Below are 22359 nucleotides of genomic sequence, written 5' to 3'. Positions count from 1 at the left end.
AGGGAACTAAAAATTTTAGTATTTTTATTCTTTTTTTCCTTTCTCGAATCCTCTAAAACTTTCATCTTAAAATATGTTAAATTGTAAAATTCATGCATGCCTTGCCACATTTTGCCCCATGTTCCTCTATTTAGAAATTTTATAACACAAAAGCAATGCAATTTCTGGAGGAACGGCAAAAGAGTCCCTTGTCTTATCTTTTCAGCAATAAAGAAAGCAGTTAACTTATTTTATTTTTGTTTTCTTTTTTTTTTGTCATAAACTCTAGATATGGTATTTATCCTTTAACTGCATTTCCGGCCCGGCAACCGCCGCCACCGCGACCAAGAGCTATATCACCAGAACCAACGGAGTCTGTGAAATCAGTGACACCAGAACCTTTAGATGTAGAAACTAGGAAAGTAGTGAATATGATGTGTAGTGTGAAGCCAAGAGAAGACAGCTGTGATCTAATGGTAAGGAGGAATCATTAATATTTGTCTACACAAAACTCTCACATATTGTATGCAATCTTTTGCCACTCTCCACCAAACATAACAAGATTTTTCCTTCATGGCATCTTCGGGCTTTTTTTTGCAATAAAACAGAAAAAAAGAAAAGACATTACCATATGCAAGTGTTGCACTCATAGGGAAGTAAAGGCAGAGAGGGTGGTGGAAACGATGATGCAGAACCAAGACCTTGTTATTGAAAAAGTAATAAAACTATGAAGTAAAAAAAAAAACTACGACGGAGTGTATGAGAGTTGAAGAAGCAAGAAAATTCTACAATATATACACACATAATAATTTTAACAATCCATTATATCGCTTAATGAACTAAAAAAACGATATTTATACATTTTAATGTGCAGTGTTTTCAGATGACAATACTACTCCGGATGGATGATAAAATGAATAGACAACTAACATGCCAAGTCTCGCAAGATGATTCAGCGACGCATCTTTCGGAAGAGTTAGTACATTTAGGATTTATTCACGAGGTAAGTTTCATTTTATTTTTTCAATTGCAAGTTTTAAAATTAATAACAGAGTTGAGAGGTTTCGAAAAAATAGATAAAGATAAAAAATTGAATGATATTTTTTAACCAAAAAAATCTGTTTGGAAATTTACACGCAGAAGCTACCTTCCAGGATTTAAAAAAAAGAAATAATAATCCTAGAAATATATGAAAAACATTGCGACTTCAAAAGTTTAAATGACAGAACATTTTAATTTCTACATGGTGAGTCAATTAAACTGCAGCTTTCAGAAGTGCTGTATATTTTTTATTTGAAATAAAATTTTGTGACGTAAACGGAAATAACCAGAATATACCCAGCAAAACTTCGATTTGCAATTCTGCACTTTTGAAATTTTAACGTTTCTTGTCATTCAATCGGATACTTCGTGTGACTTCGGGATAGTCGTGCGACTTCGTGAGCATCGCGAATTTCTTTCGTGTTTTCTAACCATTTCCTTCCCCTTCGTATTTTCTATTATGGCTGATTTAATAATATTGTATTATAACATTATAATAATATTGTAAAAAAGAGAGTATTCACGTAAAATTGTTGAATAAAAATTGAATTTTAAATAAATTGAAATACATATTTTTATGTAGTTAAAATAATGTTTAGAAACAATAGAAAGGGTAGAAGAAATGTAGAAATCATCTAAATACTCTAAAGAAATTCTGCCGATAATTTTAAAATTTTCTATAGAAATTCTGCAGAAAATTCTGCAGAATTTTCCTACAACGATCGGATCCACCTTAGAACAAAATTCTGCAGAAATTCTGCTGATTTTTCGGCAGTTAGTAATTCAAATCTGACGAATTTCTGCAGAATTTGCCGGGTGGGTAATTAAAATTTGAGGGTCTATTTAAAATTTTGAATAAAACCACTTTGGGAATGAATACCCTTGTGTTGATCAATCAATGTATCGAACGCTGACCGAAAGTGAGCCCCCGGAATGTGAACCGGATCAAGACGAAGGGCTGTCTTCAACAGATCGATACTCTAATATTTTTGAATTATGACATTGGCCAACAAAATGCCCTTTTTGGAGAAGTCGAGAGAATTTGCATTCGATAACTGACATCCATTTTTTCTAACTAATATATTTGTGTGCCCACGGCTTCAGAGGTCCTTCCATGACAATTTCCCGTTGGCATTCATTTTCACGCCACATCCCAAAAAACTCAGAGAGAAGCAAAAATTTGCTAGCACTGAAGTTCATACCATTAAAAGCGATGGTCCTTGACTTCCTGTAGCCAAGGAAAGACCACAGAAAGTGGTTCCTGTGGTCACTAGAATTTTTAAATTATCGTGTGACCTTTTCTTCAGTTCAACACAACCATTTTTTTTATCACAGAAGATGAATTCGTCAAGACAACTAGTACTCTCGATAATTGAACTTATCTAAAAACCCGTTAGAAGTTCGAATGTTTAAACCAACGAGTTACAGAAAAATGACCAAGTTCGTGAAAAAAACATTTATTCAAAGATAATTGCAATTCAATCGTTCTGCTATCCTAAAATTCCACAAAGCTATACAAAAATTCACAAATCGGTTTCGCTGCTAAAGTCCCTGCCGTTATTATGAATTTCCAGTGACTGATTGAGTACACAAAGTGCCTTGTCCCTAGGGTTAACCCTCTGAGTGGGAGGTGAAGGATGTGAATCTTTAAGCAGAGAGTGATCATGCTTTCCATAGTGATACATACTTCATGATCGAAAGCCAGACACTACGATTAACGTATTGGAAATTTCTAATTAAAAGGGCTGCTTTTATTTATTCAGTCCAATGCGATAATTTACTTGAGTTGAATTCAAAAAAAGTTCATTTCAGAATTTGTTTTTTTTTAATAATTCCGACTCCAAAATTTCCATATTTTTGCCACTACAAATATTTTAGCCTTTTGAGGTTATGCTAGATATAGTCTAATATTCTTTAATACTCAAAAGCCAAAAAATAAATAAAATTCTATAAGGAAATATTGTGATTAGGAACGTTTAATAAACGTTGATTATTCGTTAAGATTAATCGTGAAAATTTACTTTGGCGTTTTCCATTAAGTTTTCAAAAAGTTTTTAAAGTTTAAATTTGTTTATTGGAAAACTATAACAAACAGAATGCAAAGGGGGTCCGTAGTGCAATTATCGGTAAGAGCGGTCGGCTCTCTTGGGTGACTGTCACAGTTGTGAGTTCGAGTCCAGCCCGGTGCAAATGATTTAAGCGTGCAAATGATATTTAAGATTTTTCACGAAACATCGTAAACCGAATAATACATTTGTAAACTGAACAAATTAATATACAAAATGGGATCAAGAATCTTTGTTTTTTACACTTTTGTTTTTCCCAGTTTGTCTTTTGAATCTTTGTCTTCGGTAATTTTTGGGTTTTGGAAACTTTGTCTTTGGAAATCTTGTCTTTCATACATTTTGCGCAAGTATATTTCATAACTTTCCAAAGAAAATCTCTTTTCTCAGAAAATTTCTCGAAAGACGAAACAAAAACTTCCCAAAACACAGAAAATTTCCCTTTGTCCCAAAGAGCGAAACTAAAAATTTCTCAAAACACAGAAAATTTCCCTTTGCCCTAAAGGACGAAACTAAAAACTTCCCAAAACACAGAAAAAATCTCTATGCCCCAAAGAACAAAACTAAAAACTTCCCAAAACACAGAAAATTTCCCTTTGCCCTAAATTATGAAACTAAAAACTGAACAATACCGTTGTAATTTCATTATTTTATTTAAGAAAATATACTTGTTTCAAAGACAAGATTTCCAAAGACAAAGTTTCCAAAAAACAAAGATTACCGCAGACAAACTGGGAAAAACAATATGGAAAAAACAAGGATTCCGCAAACCGTACAAAATGTCAGAAATAGTCCAGTACACCAAAATAAATAAATAATTTAATAGATAAATAATAATAAATAGGATGCAATAAAATTTTGTTGTTTCATAAGCGTAAAAAAATAAAGAATAAAATAAATTTAAAACTTTTATCTTAAATCTCTCATCTAGAATATGGAAGCTTATCAACTCTGTTTAATATTTAATCCTTTTCTGTAAAATCAATATAATATTTCAATGTCTATTCTTTCCTTTTCCAGACGGACCGGGAAAAAATTGCGTCGTTAATTGAAGACACATTGAGCAGCTATTTTAGTAAACTCAACAATGCATTGATGCAGGGCGTCGATCCAAGCCACATGCAAATGCCTGTCCACTCGGCCAGTTAGTAGACTCTCTATTTTTTTTTACTCCTTATATATTCTACATATATTTCTTTTGGCCTTGACAATAAAAAGACCTTTTTGTCTAATACACTTCTCAAGAGAAATTGGGCAAATGTAGTGAAAAGAGCACCTTTGATATTTTAGAGATGTGACAAAAGATTAATTTGCATTGTTGGAATTTATGACATTTTTCTTTTATTTTTTTTCTATGTAAATTGCTGCTAAAATGTTGTTTTTATTTTAGAAACAATTGTACTGAAAGAAATGAACTTTTTTCACGAAGAAAAATTTTCTTTTGTTGCCAAAAAGTAAAAGAAAATTATTTTATTAAATTTTTAAGTGATCTTTTAATGTGCACTTTTTTCTTTCTTGTTTCTTTTTTTTCACTTATTCATTTTCTCTTCTTTTGCATCTTATAGATTTTCCGTAGCACTGTAGAGAAAGAGATAATGAAGAAAATGGTTGAGGAGATTTGTTGCAAAACTTTTCTATAGTTTGTACATAATTTTTCTTTTAGAGTGTTTTAGTTGGTTATTGGTTTGGATAAAAAAAGAAGTAGATGGAAGATTTTTTTTGGATATTTCTGTGGCTGAAAGTGAATTTTAGGTGAAATGACGACAGGGTTTTTTCGAAATATCTATTTTAGTTCAAATTGTTTAAAAAACGCAGGACTTGTTTCCCAGAAACATTTCCATATTTCATTTTAATATTCTTTTTGAGGCTTGGTATGTGTCTTAGCTATATATTTTCTAGTTTCAAGCATTCAACGTTGAAACAAATTCAGTCTCATTGAGAATTGGTAAAAATCTGAGTCTGAATTAATAGAGAAAAAGACTGAGCTAAGACACCAACCAATTATCCAGGTTACAAACCAAGATAATCCTTTTAACTTCCCTTCCATAAATATACTTTCTCATTTGGAGATAAATTGATAAATCTCAATTGAGATAAATTGAGATTTGTTTCAAATTTACATCAATTTCAACCGATAAAGAATTGGTATTGCGTTGATTAATAAATCGGTTCAAAACTTCTATGAACCGGTAATCTTTGAGAAAGTCTGATTACTTTGAATCGTTAACCAAAATGAAAATTTAGGTAATTTACAAGGCTTTCTTCATTGGGTCATTCTCGGATAAAAATCATTTTTCCGTTTTACTACCGGTTCATAATCGGTTGAAAGTGGTCCTCACGTATTTAAAGGCGATTAAGCAACCATTTCAAAACCGGTATAAAATAGTATAAAGATTAAAGAGTTAAATTTCAAATGATAAGAAAAAAATCCGATTTACTACCGGTTCATAATCGATTGAATCCGGTGTGCATTCCTTCAGGACTGGTTCATAAATCAGCTCAAAATCTTTCCAGAACAGAATAAAACTGAAGAAAATTAATTGTAATTAATTGGTCGTCAGCCATCTAAATCAACGTAAATGTTTAAAAATTAATTTTCAAATAAAAAAAGGAAGTTCGATTCATTACTAATTCATAACTAATACAAAACCGATGCACAACCATTCAGGACCGGGTTTTAGATGAATTCAAAATTCTATCTGAAACAGAATAAAAGACAGAATTTCAAGTAAAAATACAACTTTCCAATTCACAACCGACTGAAACCGGTGTAAAACCGTTCTGAACCGCTTAAGATAAATTCGTAAATAATCCTAAAACCTCCATAAAATAGTTGAAAGGTTGAAGAATTGAATTTAAAATAAAAAATTAATAAATAATAATTAATAATTAATAAATCTGATTCATTACCGGTTCAAAACCGATTGACACCGGCCCTAAACCGTACAGAACCTTTCAGAATCGCTTCATGAATCAACTCAAAACCTTTTCAAAACAACGTATCGGTCAGAGACCTAATTTTTGAGTTAAAAAATCCATTTTCTGATTCATTACCAATTCAAAAGCGATTGACACCGGCCCAAAAGAGTTTTGAACCGCTTAATAAATCAATTAAAAGCTTTCCAAAATAACATATCGGGTTCGGAAAATGGTTTTTGAGTAAAAATATATTTTCTGGTTCATTACCGATTCACAATCGATTGAAACAAGCCCAAAACTGTTCAAAACCTTTTAGAACCGCTTCATAAATCGACTCAAAACCTTTTCAAAACAACGTAATGGCCTGAGAAGTCATTTTCGAGTAAAAAATCCATTTTATGAGTCAGTGCCGGTTCACAATCGATTGTAGCGGACCTTAAATCGTTTAGAACCGATTCATAAATCAAGTTAGAACCTGTCCAAAACGAGTTATCGGTTAGAGAAGTAGTTTTCGAGTAAAAAAATCATTTTCTGATTCATTTCTGGTTCAAAATCGATTGACACGGGCCGAAAACCGTTTAAAATCTTTTGGAACCGCTTCACAAATCGACTCAAAAACTTTTCAAAACAACGTATCGATCAGAGAAGTAATTTTCTAGTAAAAAAATCCATTTTCTGATTCATTGCCGATTCACAACTGATTGTAGCCGACCTTAAGCCGTTTAGAACTGATTCATAAATCAACTTAAAACCTGTCCAAAACAACATATCGGCCAGAAAATGATATTTGAGTAAAAATCAATTTTCTGGTTCATTACCGATTCAAAATTGATTGACACGGGCCGAAAACCGTTCAAAACCTTTTAGAACCGCTTCATAAATTGACTCAAAACCTCTTCAAAGCGACTTAATGGTCTGAGAAGTATTTTTCTGATTCATTATTGGTTCAAAAGCGATTTACACCAGCCCAAAACCGTTTAGAACCCTTTCATAAATCAACTCATGTTTACCAATAAATTGAATTGAATTGAATTGAACTCAAAATGTGTGCAAAACAGGATATAGCCCAAAAGAAATAAGTTTTAAGTAAAAAACCAATTTACCTGATTGATTACAAGTTCATAACTGATTGAAACCGGGTAATAGGTGTTCCGTACCGTTTAGAACCAGTTCATAAATCAACCTTAACTCTATATAAAAAGAAATATCAGCCAGAGAAAAGAAGTACAAATAAAAAATCAATTGACTGCTACAATATTGATTTATAACCGGTTGGAACTGGTCCAAAACTCCAAAGAACCGATTAGAACCGGTTCAAAAATCAACTCGAAATCTGTATTAAACATCTTAAAAGTCGAACAATTAAATTTTGAGAAAAAAGTCAATTTACCTGATTGATTACCGGTTCATAAGCGATTGAAACCGCGTAATAGATGTTCCGTACCGTTTAGAACAGGTTTATAAATCTACCGTAAATCTATCTAAAAATACATATTGAAAAGAGAAAAGAAGTGCAAATGAAAAATCAATTTACTAATGCAATATCGATTCATAACCGGTTGGAACTGGTCCAAAACTCCAAAGAACCGATTAGAACCGGTTCAAAAATCAACTCAAAATTTGTATTAAACAACTTAAATGTTGAGAAAAAGTCAATTTACCTGATTGATTACAGGTTCATAACCTATTGAAACCGGGTAATAGATGTTCCTTACCGTTTAGAACCGGTTCATAATTCAACCGCAAATCTGTGTAAAAGAATATCGGTCAGGGAAAAGAAGTTCAAATAAAAAATCAATTTACAGTAGACTCTCTCAATCGTGAATATGGGGCAAAATGTCATCCAGTTTAGCGATAGAATTGAGCGTCAAAACCTTTGTAAATTCCACAAAAAGCGCTCAATTATAAAGAATCACGATAAAATAGGAAGAACTACAGCGAATTTGATCGAATTAGCTTCATAATTAAACTTGAAAATTGTCAACAAAATTTGTCGCCCGATTGAGAAAGAGCCGATTGAGCGAGTGTCTACTGTACATGATTAATTATCGGTTCACAATCGATTGAAACCGAGTAATGGGTGTTCCATACCATTTAAAGCCGGTTCATAAATCAACCGAAAATCTATCTAAAAACACATATCCGAAAGAGAAAAGAAGTACAAATAAAAAATCAATTTACTGCGACAATATTCGTTCATAACCGGTTGAAACTGGTCCAAACTCCAAAGAACCGATAAGAATCGGTTCAAAAATCAACTTAAAAGTCAAAAGAAAAAAACAATTTACCGATTGTATTGGTTCATAACCGATTGAAGCTGGTCCTCATGCGTTCAAAACCGTTTAGAACCGGTACACATTTACCGGATTTATTCCGGATTTCAAGACCTTTCAGATGGATTCATGTTTTTCCTGATTGGTTAAAAATCATGTTTTCCAGAGGCTTTTAAAGTTTCTGTTCAGTTTTAGACAAAGATGGATATTTTGCAGCAAAATAGTCATTTCACTTAAAGTTCACTTGAGCCCTTCAAGTTGGTAGCAGGAATATTCCGTATGTCGTATTGCAGGTATTGAACGAAATTGGACCGTGGCAGACAGCAATTCACCGAGTGGAGGAGTAGGAGGAATAGCATCAGATGGTCCCTCAACGCCCACAACCGTTCTGGCATCTCCGGCCTCCACGACTACATCGATTGCTGCCAATCTGGAGATACCCAGTTCTGGCCAGAAGCCACAGTCAACACCCAACGAGACGCCAGAGGCTCAGCCTCAACAGGTGGCCAATGATGTGACGTCGTCAATAGCGAGGAGCTCGGAAAAGGTGAATTATTCGGCGGATGGTGTCAGTGCAGTGACAACAACAATCAACAGAACCTTAGCGTCAACATCAACAACCACCACCATGCCAATCACAACGACGGCGCGAATGAGGAATAACCCGCGGGGGCCCGAATGATCCGCGGTGACAAGGCGAAAGCCACGCAATGCCGCAATGAATGTCAAGGGGAAGTGACTGCAAATGAAGAATAGTTGTCCGAACCAAAACAAAAAGAACTCCCAAGCTAGAAAGTAACTAGAACGAATGTGACTAAGAAAAAATCATTACGTTTTTTTTTACAACACAGGCACACTTTTGTGATTAAAAAAAAGAAACAGCTTCACGATAGACAGTGTAATTTTTTTTTTAAAAAGCAATCTTTTTAGCACAATTTTATCTCAATGATCTTTTGATGAAGAAATTGTGCATGGGAAAAATTTCTCCAAGTTAAATTTAAAAGTGAAGAAAAAAAAAACCAGACGCCTTTCTCCAAGAGTCTCCTCACTTTCTACCCTTGCAGTTTTCCTTTTTGGGTGAGTCTTATTTTATTATACCTCTAAATGTCTTGAATATCTTACAAAAGTGCTTGAAGTAAATTGAAATTTGAGGAAAAAAAATGACAAAGAGTGAATAGAGTTCATTGTGAAAAATTCGTTAACGAGCCAAGACAATTCAACATTGAAATATTAAAGTGAAAGAAATAATAGCAGATAATTTACCCTAAAAAAAACAGAAAGAAGCGTAACAAGTTCATTAAACTCTGTACAAGTGGCTGAAAGATAACTAAATGTCATTCGCATTCAATACTTGCACCTTGAAGGTCAAATTCAAGAGCGTAGCCAAAGAAAACTAATTACAGGTTATTGTTTATTCAATTTGGCAATTATTTGGAGGAAAAACAAAAATTTAGCGAGGATCAATACCAATTATCTCATACAACACACCATTTTCCCATAATCCGAGACACTTTAGCTCTTCTAATTAGAGCAACAAGCCATGGATTATCTGACAATTTCGCCAGATTTGCAAAAAAAGCAAAGACAGACTTCATGATGGCGAAGTGCTAGAATGTCCTTTTTTGGAAAATTGACTTGGATAATTCCTTAGAATCCTTTCAACCGATTGGGACAAGAAAGGATTCATTTAAAAGGTTTTGGAATCCTGAATAAACCAGAAAAAAGCTGTATTAGTCTCATTCTTGAAGGCCATATGAATATCAAAAACGAGCCGACCCAAAACTGTTCAGAACCGTTTATAATCGATCCATAAATCAATTCAAAATCTGTGCTGAACAGAATATAGTTCCAAGTAAATTTTGAGTTAAAAATATCAATTAACCGATTCATTACCGGTTCATACCCGGTGAAAATTAGCCCAAAACTGTTCAGAACCGTTTAGAACCGCTTCATAAATTAATTCAAAATCTGTGCTAGTCAGAATATGGATCAAAGTAAATTTTGAGTTAAAAATATCAATTAACCGATTCATTACCGGTTCATACCCGGTTAAAATTAGCCCAAAACCTGTTTAGAACCGTTTAAAACAGATTCTTAAATCAATTCAAAATCTGTGCTAAACAAAATATAGGTCAAAATATATTTTGAGTTAAAAATATCAATTGACCGATTTATTACCGGTTCATGCCCGGTTAAATTGGCCCAAAACCTGTTCAAAACCGTTTAGAATCGATTCTTAAATCAATTCAAAATCTGTGCTAAGCAGAATATAGTTCAAAGTAAATTTTGAGTTACAAATATCAATTGACCGATTCATTACCGGTTCATGCCCGGTTAAAATTGGCCCTGAACTGTTCAGAACCGTTTAGAACCGATTCATAAATCTATTCAACATCTATGCTAAACAGAATATAGTCCCAAGTAAATTCTGAGTTAAAAATATCAATTAGCCGATTCATTACCGATTCTTACCCGATTAAAATTTGTCCAAAACTTTTTCAGAACCGTTTAAAACCGATTCATAAAGCAACTCAAAATCTCTTAAAAACAAAGTATAAGCCGAAGAAGTAAATTTCGAGTAAAAAAATCCTTTTACCGATACAATATCGGTTCATAATCGGTTAGAATTGTTTTATAACCGTTCAGGACCGTTTGGAAACAATTCTTAAATCAATTAACAAACTGCACAAAACAGAAATTGTCAAAGTATCAATTGGCCAAAGTAAATTTTAAGTTAAAAATATCAATTAACCGATTCATTACCGGTTCATAACTGGCCCAAAACTGTTCAGAACCGTTTAAAACCGATTCTTAAAGTAACTCAAAATCTATTAAAAATAATGAATAGGACGAAGAGGTCAATTTCGAGTAAAAAATCAGTTTGCCGATACAATATTAATTCGTAACTGGTTGAAATTGTTTTGTAACCATTCTGGAACGTTTAGAAACAGTTCATAACTCAATTAAGAACCTGTACGAAACAGAATATAGGCCATAGTGAATTTTGAATTAGAAAAATCAATTTATCGAATCATTACCGATTCATGACCGGTTGAATATGGTCCAAAACTGTTGAGAACTGTTAAGAACTTGTTTAGAAATCTACTAAAAATCTGTTTTCATTGTTTTTCCAATTTTTATATTAAAATTTGAGGGAACCCAGTGAATACAATTAGCTAGAAAAGGCAGAGTTTTCAGCAAAAATATGCTGAAAACGCTGCCTTTTTTAGCCTAACTGTGCTCGCTGGGAACTTGATTTTAAACTTTTAGGATAGGGTAAAATAGGGTGTAGTAGGGTGAAATACGCTAATTCTGAGCCTAATCTAATCCTGAACATTTAGATTTTCTCACTTTTTAAGATAGACTGAAGAAAAAGACAACGAAGAATACTTCAGAATATAGGTCTTTCACTTCTCTGTAGTCTTCCTTTTCTCTCCATCCATCTTAAATAGTGAGAAAATTTCAAAGTTCATGATTAGATTCGGTTCACAATTAGCCTAATTTACTTTATTCCCTATTTTTGTTACTAATAAATTATGGTCATTCTGTTCATTTGTGATAATTAAAAAACGACGACACCCATTATCTAATACAACATACCATTTTAGCACGTACATCAAACCATCCGAGACACTTTCTCAAATACATCAAACAAGCGAATATCGCTCCTCAATATACTTACCGTAACCAGCTACAATTTTATCTGGATACGTTCGTGAATTTGACCTCAGGAATGTAAGAGACTTTCAGAAAAAAAAGACTCAAGAGACACCCTAACGAAAAATTCATTGCGATGATCATTAGCGATGTTAGAAGATGTGACAGTTTTTAAATTGAAAAATATCTAAAAGCAAATTGCGATTTCACTTTTAAACGAGCTAGCGGTGGAAGAAAAAAATAAGAGAGAGAGATGAGAAAGATAAATAAATGCGCTGTGAGCACAAAAAGAACATATTTAACAATTGCTGAAATTGTTGATTTTTTTTTATTGGGATAATTACGCAATTTTTTCTTGAATTCTTTCTTTGCTTATCTGCAGAACAGAGTTTGCGACAAACAGCCTGAATTTCACTTTAAACCTTAAAGGGATTTTGGTTTTTTTAATTTGCAGTGACACAATCCCCATCTGCTTTGTCTATGGAGCAAAAGGACAAACAATTAAGGAGGGATTCTGATTCAATGACTTTGTCATATGACAAAGTCATTGGATACATTATACACATTCCTAAAAAGCAAATTTTCCTTCTATTTTACAAAGTTAAAAATTAAAAAAATTGATTATAGGGAGTAAGTTTAATTTTCTAAAAGCTTAAGCTGTTTAAAAAATATAAGATGTATTTTCCAGCAGAATATTTTTAAACTATTTTGATCCATAACTTAATCCATATCACCAAGATTTTAAATGCAAAGGAAACTTGTAGCCATATAAATGAATCAAGAAATCATCCTATATTATATTGTTGCGGATTTGGATAGTGGAGCCCTACCTCAATAACCATAGCACCCTGGTGGACGAACCTAGAGCTAGAGCTAGGGATCCTAGAGCGGTCCTAGAGCTAGGGGATGAAGAATACCGATCCAATGCCTCCATTGAGTAAAAAATCGTGGTTTTCCTTATTGATATTGCTTATGTAGAACACTCTAGAATCCATATCTGAACTTTTCTAGGCATAGCTTGAAGGTGGTTAATGAAAAGTTCCAAAGATAATGTTCATTAGAAATCTCCTAGACTCCGACGGTTCCATTGCCTTGTAGAGAGCATACCCTCTCGCTAGCACCAGGGAATGAGTGCATCTCTAAAGTCCTCAGAGTCTAGGGGGTGAGCCTCTCATCCCTTTATAGAAAAACTTTAGCTTCTCGACTTCCCAGAAATGCCTAGGTTTCTCGCCTGAACAGACGCTCTCACGGCTGATATGGGAATGCGTTTAGCTGGGTACGGGTTGACCTAGATTATAAAGGGGCAATTTTAAACTCTTCTCCTTCTCTATCAACTATCTCAAGTTGTGTCCCCTATCTATCAAGAGAATATGCGTAGCCCTCCCGAATTATACGAGTTAAGTGTGAAAATCGCACTGAAGCAAATATTACACTCAGTCTCGACATTAAGTCTATAGTTGGTAAATTTCATGAATTTTCGCCTAAAGTAGATGGCGACTGCTGTGAAATTTCCATTAAGTCCTTCGGGATTATGCACCTGACGGAAATTTATGAAATCATTTTTGAATTACGCCTGAATGTATACTACTTTGCGACGCGGAAAATTTGAAAACATTTTGCTACTTTTTCAGAATAAAACTTTAATTTCTTTTATTAAGGTAATTTTTTTAAAATATTCTAACCATTTATTGAAGAACTCTTGCCCAAAATTACTATTTGTTAATGCATTTCTATTAAACAGTTGAATCTTTCTGTTTGAACTACTTTTACTCCGCGCAAAATTCGTTCTACGTAAGATTTATTCAAAAGAAAGCCCCTGCGGGTATGCAAATTTTCTCGATGCGTAATGCCATTTCCCGCGTTTTTTCGGTCCCGAAAATGTGCTTAATCCCGGAACTGAGTGTATCATGTTTTATGCCCTGAACGGTCATCAAAACCAAAAAGACTCAATTTTCTCCAAAGCTTTCGACCCTCTATGAGGAAGACCCATACCGAGGGTCGAAATCTTTGGAGAAAATTGAGTCTTTGGTTTTGAGAAGAAGACAATCCTCTGACGAACACCGCTAAAAACTGAAGTTGATGAATGGGTTCACTTGTTTAAACCTATCAAGTATCTTACTGTTTTGAAGGATATTAAAACCACTTCTGGATTGTTTACACTTCTTTAAACGTAAATATGATATGAGAATCGATCCCAGCGTCTTGTCTACTTATCTGATCCCTTTAACGTTTAACTTCAGTGATTTCAGCTGTTCAAAACCGTAACTCTGTTCTCAAAGTTTTAATTTAAAAAAATATCATTACCTTTTTCAAAATATTTTTAGTCAATATTAGCTTTCGGGCACATTTCCCTCAATGCTGAGACCAAAATTAGAAAAGTTTCTAGAATATTGTATTCTAAAAGTAGGAAATTTTGAAAAATAAAGAATTTCAAAGTTCCGGAATTTTTCCGAATTTTTCCGGACGTTCTTAATTTGTGAATATCAAGATCTTCAAATTTTTCTAATTTCGGGCTCAGTGAGTAAATCGAACCAATTGATATGAATAAAAAACTAGGTAAGATTTATTGAAATCTTACCTAATACAGGGGGCGAGGCTGTGTAGTTAATTGGAAAATAAGAAAAACAAGTGAAAGAAGACAAAGTTTGATACAAAAGTAGCGTGACGTTGGTTTTTAGGAAAAAATCCGAAAATGAGTGAGACTGTCAGAAAATCGTTCTCACGAGTTTTTTGACCAAAATTTTTCAATATAGGTTTAATGAAAAAAAAAGTGTTTTGTAGAAAAGTGAATGAGGAATGTATTTTTTTTATTAAAATCTAGTCTCGCGCCCTTTTTAAACCCCAAAAATTTTTGGATTTTTATTCCTTACTCTTTCCCTTTCAGGATTTTGAAGAAAAAATATATCAAATTTAAAAAAAAAATTACTTTCATACTCATAGAAAACTCCTTTCAGAAAAAAGCATTTCCGTTCATTAAAGAAAAGAAGAAAAGATAACAAGCGATATTATTCGGAACTTTTACGTTTAAGTTAGTTGCATTTTATTCGAATATTTCACTGAATTGACTATGCAATTTTTTTAAAATAATAAAAAAAGAATTCTTGAGAAAATATTAAAGAAAAATTAATATGAAAATTTTATTTCACACTCGACTGAATATTTTATTTTTGTTTCCGGAAAAAAAGCCCGATTATTTGTACATAATAAAGTAATTTTTTAAGTGTATAAATGTTATCCATTTTTTTTTATTCTTTGCACAAAAGCAACTTGATAGAGGAACATTTTGTCTACTTTAGAGAAAGAGAAAAAACGTGTAAATAAAATGGATAAAGAACTTCCATAGCTTTCTTTCGCAAGATATTAAAAAAAAAACAAATAACAACCAAAACTTCTCTTTTTTTTAAATCCTTTTCAAAAATTTCAGCCTTCTTGAAAACGATCGTAATAAATTCAGAGAGCAAATAGATTAAAGATTTTAAAAAAACCATACGAGAAATAATAGAGATCAAAAATCTATTCTCAAAAAAGCCATTTGTAAAGTAAATGTAATAACTTTAAAAGAAATAATAATAATAGGAAAAAAAACAGCAAAAACATATTAACAAAAATAAAAAATGAAAAATGTGGAAATAGCAGGTAAATAGACCGTACAGTAATCACAAAAATAGTGAATGAAAAAAAACTAAATAACAAAATCAATTGAGGAAATTTCGTGAAGTAGCTGAAATAGGAATATTCAAACAAACAAAAAATTAAATGACCGTTTCAACATTTAAAAACAAAAAAAAAATGAGGAGAAAAAGGTGAAAAAAGTGAAGCTTAGTGCAAAAGCTAGTCATATCGAAGAAAATCCCAAAAATGTTCATAACGCAAAGGCAGTAGATTCTAGTTTATGTAATTGAAAATATTAAATAAAAGATGAAAGTAATAGTAATAGATATAATAGTAATATATATTTTATATTATGTATGTGCGCGCGTGTGTGTGCAGAAGGCATATGCATATTGGAGATAAATAAAGAAAAAAGCATTAAAAAGAAAACACACTAAAAAAATTAAGAGGAAAAAAAAATATTTAGGAAGAAAAATAATTGTTTTTCTAAGGAGAAAATTTAACAAGAAAAAAAAAACGGCGTTAGATAAATGAAAAAATGGCTTAAAATTGTCTCTACAAAGTTTAGCAAAGAATATTCGTTCTTTTTTTGGCAATTTATTATTTAGTTCCCATGGAAAATTTTGTTCAAAAAATGATAAATTTATTTCGAGATGAAACCTAAAATTTATACAATGAAAAATTTCATACCAAAATTAACGTGTGTTCTGCTGCACTTGGCTGATGGGGGGAATTTCTCAAATAGGCAAGAGGTTATGGTGCAAAATTGAGGTTATGTTGGAACTTAAGTGCAAATGACATAACCTATAAAGGGATATTCTCGGATGAATAGAGTTCTTTAAATATTTTTGTCTAGAAGCAGCTTTTCTTGCAAAAATCGTACGCTTGGAAATAACTACATGAATATTACTTAATAATCGAAGATTGCAAAACCTAAACTTTTGGGTTTAAATAGAAGAAGACCAAAAATCCTAACCTCAATACAAAATAAAACATTTCAATATCTGAAAAGTCTCCAAAATCAAAAATTCTTGATTTTAGAACGTTCTATCATGCGCTATTTTAAAAATATGAACCATATTTGAATGGAACTTAACCTAAAATCTGAACCATTAATGTGGAAATACAAAAAAAAGGTTTGTGGGACCGTACTAACTGGACCAAGAACCTTATTTCGAATGTAAGGTTGTCATGCTTCTTTCCTTTTAATCCCTATCATGCCCAAACATTTTTTTAATTATTCGTGAAACAATTTGTATGTTTTTTTATTATTTATATTAAAAAATTACAGAAATCTAACCCTAAAAAAATTATTGTGGTAAAATTTGCACTTTTCTGACAAAAAAGGGCATTGAAACATTTTTTTCTTCCATTTTATTCTACACCTTAGACACTTTCATCACTTTATTAGGTCCTAAAACGCAATTTTTCCTCGTTAAACTTGGTTTATTATCTTTAATTTTAGGTTATGTATTAACATAACCTTAGAAAATATATACAATATTTTGTGTGGTGAAATCTTATATCTGCTGTTAAGAAGTTTTGATCTATAAATTATGAAATTTATAGATCAAACAAAGGAAAATTATGAGGAAAATTGCCTTTCACCTGCACTGGAATTTTCGATGAAGTAGATTAAAAACTCAGCTCATTTATAAATCATGTCTCGTGTTTTTGTTAGGTCAAAACCTTACAAAATTTACCACTTACGTATCAATATTTGGACAAGTGACATGATAAAGCAATTTGAGGTTAATCTGAACATAACCTTTAAAAACTATTTAAAACTTAGAAACTCTCCGAATAATAATAATAATAATTATGCTGGCACAACATTCCATGAAGGAACTAGACCTTCCCACAGGGGGATTTCTAGACATACATTATTATTTTTTCTTGTACGGTATGAGATTGTCAGTTGCCCGTGGAATCAAGTGCAGTAAAGCTCACTGGATGCAATCTGAACACCTTTAACGCCAGAAAAGTTCCTGGTGACCTAAAGCGGATTCGAACCCGAGACACTTGCATCATAGAGCGAGTGCTCTACCACTTGACCCTTTGAATGCCCACTTATGCGTCAATATTTGAACAAATGGCAGAATAAATCAATTTGAGGTTATGCTAAATATAACCTTCAAAAATCTGTTTAAGATTCAGCAACTCTCCGAATAGTCCCTTAAATTTGATAAATTGAGAGCCCAGTAGAATGATGTAAAATATAATTGAGGTTATTTTAACTTTTCATTGTATCCCTTTTAATCCGCAGCTATGAGATTTTCTAACTTTGTAACGTAGTAATCGAATCTTAAAATCGTCGAAACACATTCAAGCGACTTCACTTTGTCTTGCAGGAAGGATATTCTTGGGGGTTATTTTTCAACTCGTTTTTTTTAGGGTTAGAGATTTTCAAATTTTAAATTTTCATAGAGTTCTTTTTATTGAAAACCATCAACATTATCTCTAAAATTCTATTTAGAATTGGAATTTATGTAATACGCCCATCGAAATTTAAATAAGAAATTAGCATAAATTAAGGGGTGCGTAGATCCGGTCAGCCTAGAATTTTTTTTACTAAGTTTTTGTAAATTTATGTACACAAAATCTAGGTTGATTTGATCTACATACTACTCACGCTATAGCCACTTTATGATAATTTCTTTATTGAATTTCAGTGGGTGTATTATCGCCTGATTTTTGAGGTTAGGTACAATAAAACATTAAAATTTACAACAAAACAAAGGTAAAGTTTCAAATTCTTCCAAGTTCTAGTAAAATATATAAGTCGAACAACTAAATTTTTTTTAAAAATCGTTTTATTCGCTTTTTTGGATACTTCTTTATACTCCTTACCTTCCTTCTAGAATAAAAGATAATTATTTTGGAAGTTATAGAGATTTTAAATCTTAAAAATCCTATACTCTGCATGTAAAATCTCTGTAAAATTTGCCCACTGTGAGTTATTGGTTTTTTATTCTGAGCGATCGATATTGAATTTTCCGTAAAAATAGGAGTTTTTCTCTATTATGTTATAATTCTTACGAGCAGCGCATATACAATCGCAACGATCGCAACCATAAGAGAGTGGAATATTTTACTCTGGAGTTCGGAGTTCGGACTTGTACTCGAGAGTTTAAGTAGATTTGAGGGATTTGCCCCGGCTCGTCCGTGGGCAATCCGGGAAGAATTAACACCGGTTCGTCCTAGAGTGTTCCTGCGGGGGAGAACCCTATTATTCATTATCCCCGGTATTCGAAGCGGCCCATCTGGCCCCCGGGGATTCAAGAAAAATGTAGCAGTGGATTTAATAAAAGTCTACAAGAGGAACACTGGAGTTTTTCTTGAATCTGGGAGCTCCTCTTGCCCTTCTTTCGGTCGCAAGTTATTTGAAGGTGGTTGCGAGGGGATGGTAGCTTCTACCCGATTTCCATAGAATCGTAAAAATACTTAAGCTGTTTCTAGAGCTTTTCCGGGAAAAATATTTATATTCTCTTAACTTTTGTTACTTTGAGGTTATGTCTAAAGCATGTTGAGAGCAATTTTCGTCAAAAATTGTATTTTTGACAGAATTTTGACGTTTCTGCCTACAGCATTGCAGAGAATTTTCTTCAAAAAAGCAAAAAAATGACGCAATTTTGACTAAAATTGGTGCAATTTTGACGAAAATTGACGCGATTTTGACGAAAATTGACGCAATTTCGACGAAAATTGACGCAATTTTGACGAAAATTAACGCAATTTTGACGAAAGTTGTTCTCAATGTGTATATAGACACCTTAATAAATCAACCATAACCCTACTTTTCAACATAACCTCTTATCTTTTTGAAGGGATTCCCTCCACGGCTGATGAAAAATCAAAAAAATATCTGACTTATTGTTCTTTTTTTTGTATATTTGTGTTTTAGTTAAAATTATTATTTTTTTTTTTGTGTAACTCTATAGACTTAAAATATCTCCCAAAATCGCCCTCCCTAACTTACCATAAAATTCATTGCAGATTTTCCCCCCAATAATACTCAATTTCATAATTAATTAACGTGAATAATTGTAATTTGTAAATAAATAAATGAGAAAAAAATGTATATTTAGCTTCTAAATAAAGAAAAAAAAATAAAATGAAAACCCTATGAAGGATATAAAACTGATGAAAGGGAAGAAGATGAAAAAGAAACACAAATTTTCATGTCTAAAATGCTTCTAAATAGAAATACAAAAATTTTGTATAGAAAACCAAAAAAAAAGAGAAAACAAATGAATATTAAAAAGTAATAAACTTTTTTTTGTTGGATTTAAATTCCCAATTTTTTTTTGTTATTTTGTGTTTTTTTTTTATTATTTCTTTTCATTTCGACAATCGCAAGTTGGACGAGGATGCTTCGAGTAAAGAGGAAATAAAAAATAATTTAAAAAAAACAAGTAATATGAAAAGGAAGAAGATAAAAAATATTGTATAGAGTATGCCTATTTGAGACTGACGTATTTGTAATAGCATGAAACATAAGAAAAAAAATAATGAATAAGAATGAAATTATGATTAGAAATTCAATTAAATGTACATAATAGAAATGTGAAGAGATGAGAAACGAGCAAGAAATGCTGATGGAAAAGCGAACGAGAGTGAATGATTGCAAAAAAAAGAGAATCTTGTGGTAAATTTTCCTATTTTCACACTAACTTTCCTTTCTTGTTTTTGTTTTCTTTATGTTTTCTTTTCCTTATCGAACCAGCCAATCTTTTGTGTATTTTAAGATAAAAGAATTAAGAGAGCAAAAGCAGCAATGAAATCAATAAAGATTGTGGAAAATTTTTTGTGTGTTGAAAGAAAAACAAGCCTAAAAATTCAAATATTTGCTAATTAATTATATTACAAAAAAAAGGGAGAGAGGAATTATAATTAAATAATTAAAAGAAAAATGACATATTGTAGACAAGAATGAGAGAGTTAGAGAGAAAAATAAAAGATGATGAAAAGTGATAATTTTTCTTAGTAAAAAAAGAAATACTTAAAATATTTTTTATATTTCTGCATTAAATATGAATCATTATAAATGGGAAAAAACATAATTAAAAAAATTTGTATTACTAAAATAGAACAAGAAAACAAAACTCAAAGAAACAGAAGAAAAAACTTTAAAAAGGGACGATAAATTTATTTAAATCCTGGCTATAATTTTTCTACTCTTAAAAACTTGCAGAAAAACAAAAGAGATTGGCCGAGAAGTTCTAGAGAAAAAAAACAATAAATCTTTTAGGTCTAGAAAATGTAAAACGCTTAAACTTTTGCAACTAGTTTGCAAATAATCCCTTCTCTACCAACAACAACAAAAACTGCACAATTTTTCAGTATGAAGCACTTAGAATAAAATCAAACTTGAAAATGGGAGAATAATTACAAATTTTCTTAAGCAAAAGAAATAACAACAGCAAAAAAAAGTGAAAAATAGGAAAAGGCGCCAACGGATAATGAAATTCTTTTTGAGTATTTTCTTATTTCTTTCTTTTCCACGAGAAGAAAAGTAAATTAAAGAAAAGATGCTTGCATTTATCCTATATTTGTCCCTTTTTATCATGATGAAAAAAAGTGAAGGAAAACAAACATTGAAAAAAAAATAATATTGTAATTCTACATTCACAAAAGAATTAAAAAAAAGAGGAAGAAAAAGAAAACAGCTCTAAATATTTATGTAAAATTTGACGAATAAAAATGACTTCATAAAGAATTTTGTGGTACTTTTTTATGGATGGGCCAATAAATAAATTTAAAAAATAGTATAGGTATTTTTTATTTATTTTAATTCTGAATATTTAATCAATTGTTGTTGAATTGCCTCCCAAATATTCTACAAATCTTCTAAGATGATTCTTATTTTAACCCTCTAACGGTGTTTTCCTTAACTCTTTCGTCTCCTTTGGGACACTGGGTACCCATGGAAACAACAATTTTTTTAGACTATCTAGAATCGATAAAAATCCGATTCTTCTGGATAATTACAAACTATAAGGATGTCCAAATCTAGGATATTTTTTGCAGGATCCTAATTAACTCCTGAGCTAAGATATTCTTGGTCAAAAATCGTGAATTTTCGATTTTCTGCTTCCTTGCACATATTGTGACTTTTTTCATATTTCTAGACCCGAATAAGGAAAAACCTCTCGGGGCCAATAAGTATGATAACAATCAATTACAGATTACATAAATTCGAAAAACATTTTTTTTTAAATTTTCAAAAAACTTGTTCAAACTTCATGGGTACTCTCATCCGCAAAAATCTAGAGGTCAAATGTAAGGTTATCCCGCCAATGCCCGCCATTTGTTTTTTGACACCAACCTTGTAAGAAAATTCAAGCGGGAGCGAAATTTTTGTCAATATGGCCGATAATTTTGACATTTGGCAGCGAAGGAGATTGCTTTCGGGGAAGTTTTTCCTATTCTTCCAGATTTTGGTGAATTCTTATTGTCCAGGAAGTGTTTTTTTTGGCTCTTGAGAAAGCTTAATGTGTCTGCAATAACATCCTGTTGAGAGAAATGTGTGTTAAAGTGCTATTCTGTGAAATACTTTGAGGAATCTGTTGGCAAGCAGGAGCTGAGTGTCATTTTCAGCACTTCCTGGATATCCCACAAGATACTGGTCAATAATTCTTCTTGTTTTAGTGATCAACATTGTAAAGGAGTTATTTGACATGCAAAAATAATTCACAAAATTGATATTATTGGCTTTTGGAAAATTGAAGTTTGTCCAAGTTTCTATCTTTTGCGTTCTTTAGGGGACGAGAGTTCCCATGAGTTTTCCAATTTCCCAGAGGCGGAGAAAATTC

At 32.1% G+C, this 22359-nt stretch overlaps 1 protein-coding gene across 4 annotated transcripts in view; it reads left to right on the top strand.

Annotated features, from left to right (window-relative positions):
• LOC129798635 (nuclear receptor-binding protein) overlaps positions 1 to 20964 on the top strand; it is a 97243-nt gene extending 76279 nt beyond the window's left edge. For 2 of the 4 annotated variants that reach the window (XM_055841885.1, XM_055841884.1), the window contains exons 8-11: positions 269 to 455; positions 854 to 982; positions 4104 to 4227; positions 8569 to 20964. In XM_055841885.1, coding sequence (XP_055697860.1) covers positions 269 to 455; positions 854 to 982; positions 4104 to 4227; positions 8569 to 8957 — 829 coding nt within the window. In that variant the 3' untranslated portion in view covers positions 8958 to 20964. The remainder of the gene's footprint in view (positions 1 to 268; positions 456 to 853; positions 983 to 4103; positions 4228 to 8568) is intronic. The other 2 variants (XM_055841887.1, XM_055841888.1) reach the window with 1 other exon arrangement.
• The last annotated feature ends 1395 nt before the right edge of the window (positions 20965 to 22359 follow it).

Source organism: Phlebotomus papatasi, chromosome 1 (genome assembly GCF_024763615.1).
Source record: "Phlebotomus papatasi isolate M1 chromosome 1, Ppap_2.1, whole genome shotgun sequence".
NCBI lineage: Eukaryota > Metazoa > Arthropoda > Insecta > Diptera > Psychodidae > Phlebotomus > Phlebotomus papatasi.
This window is presented reverse-complemented; position numbering and strand designations above follow the sequence as displayed.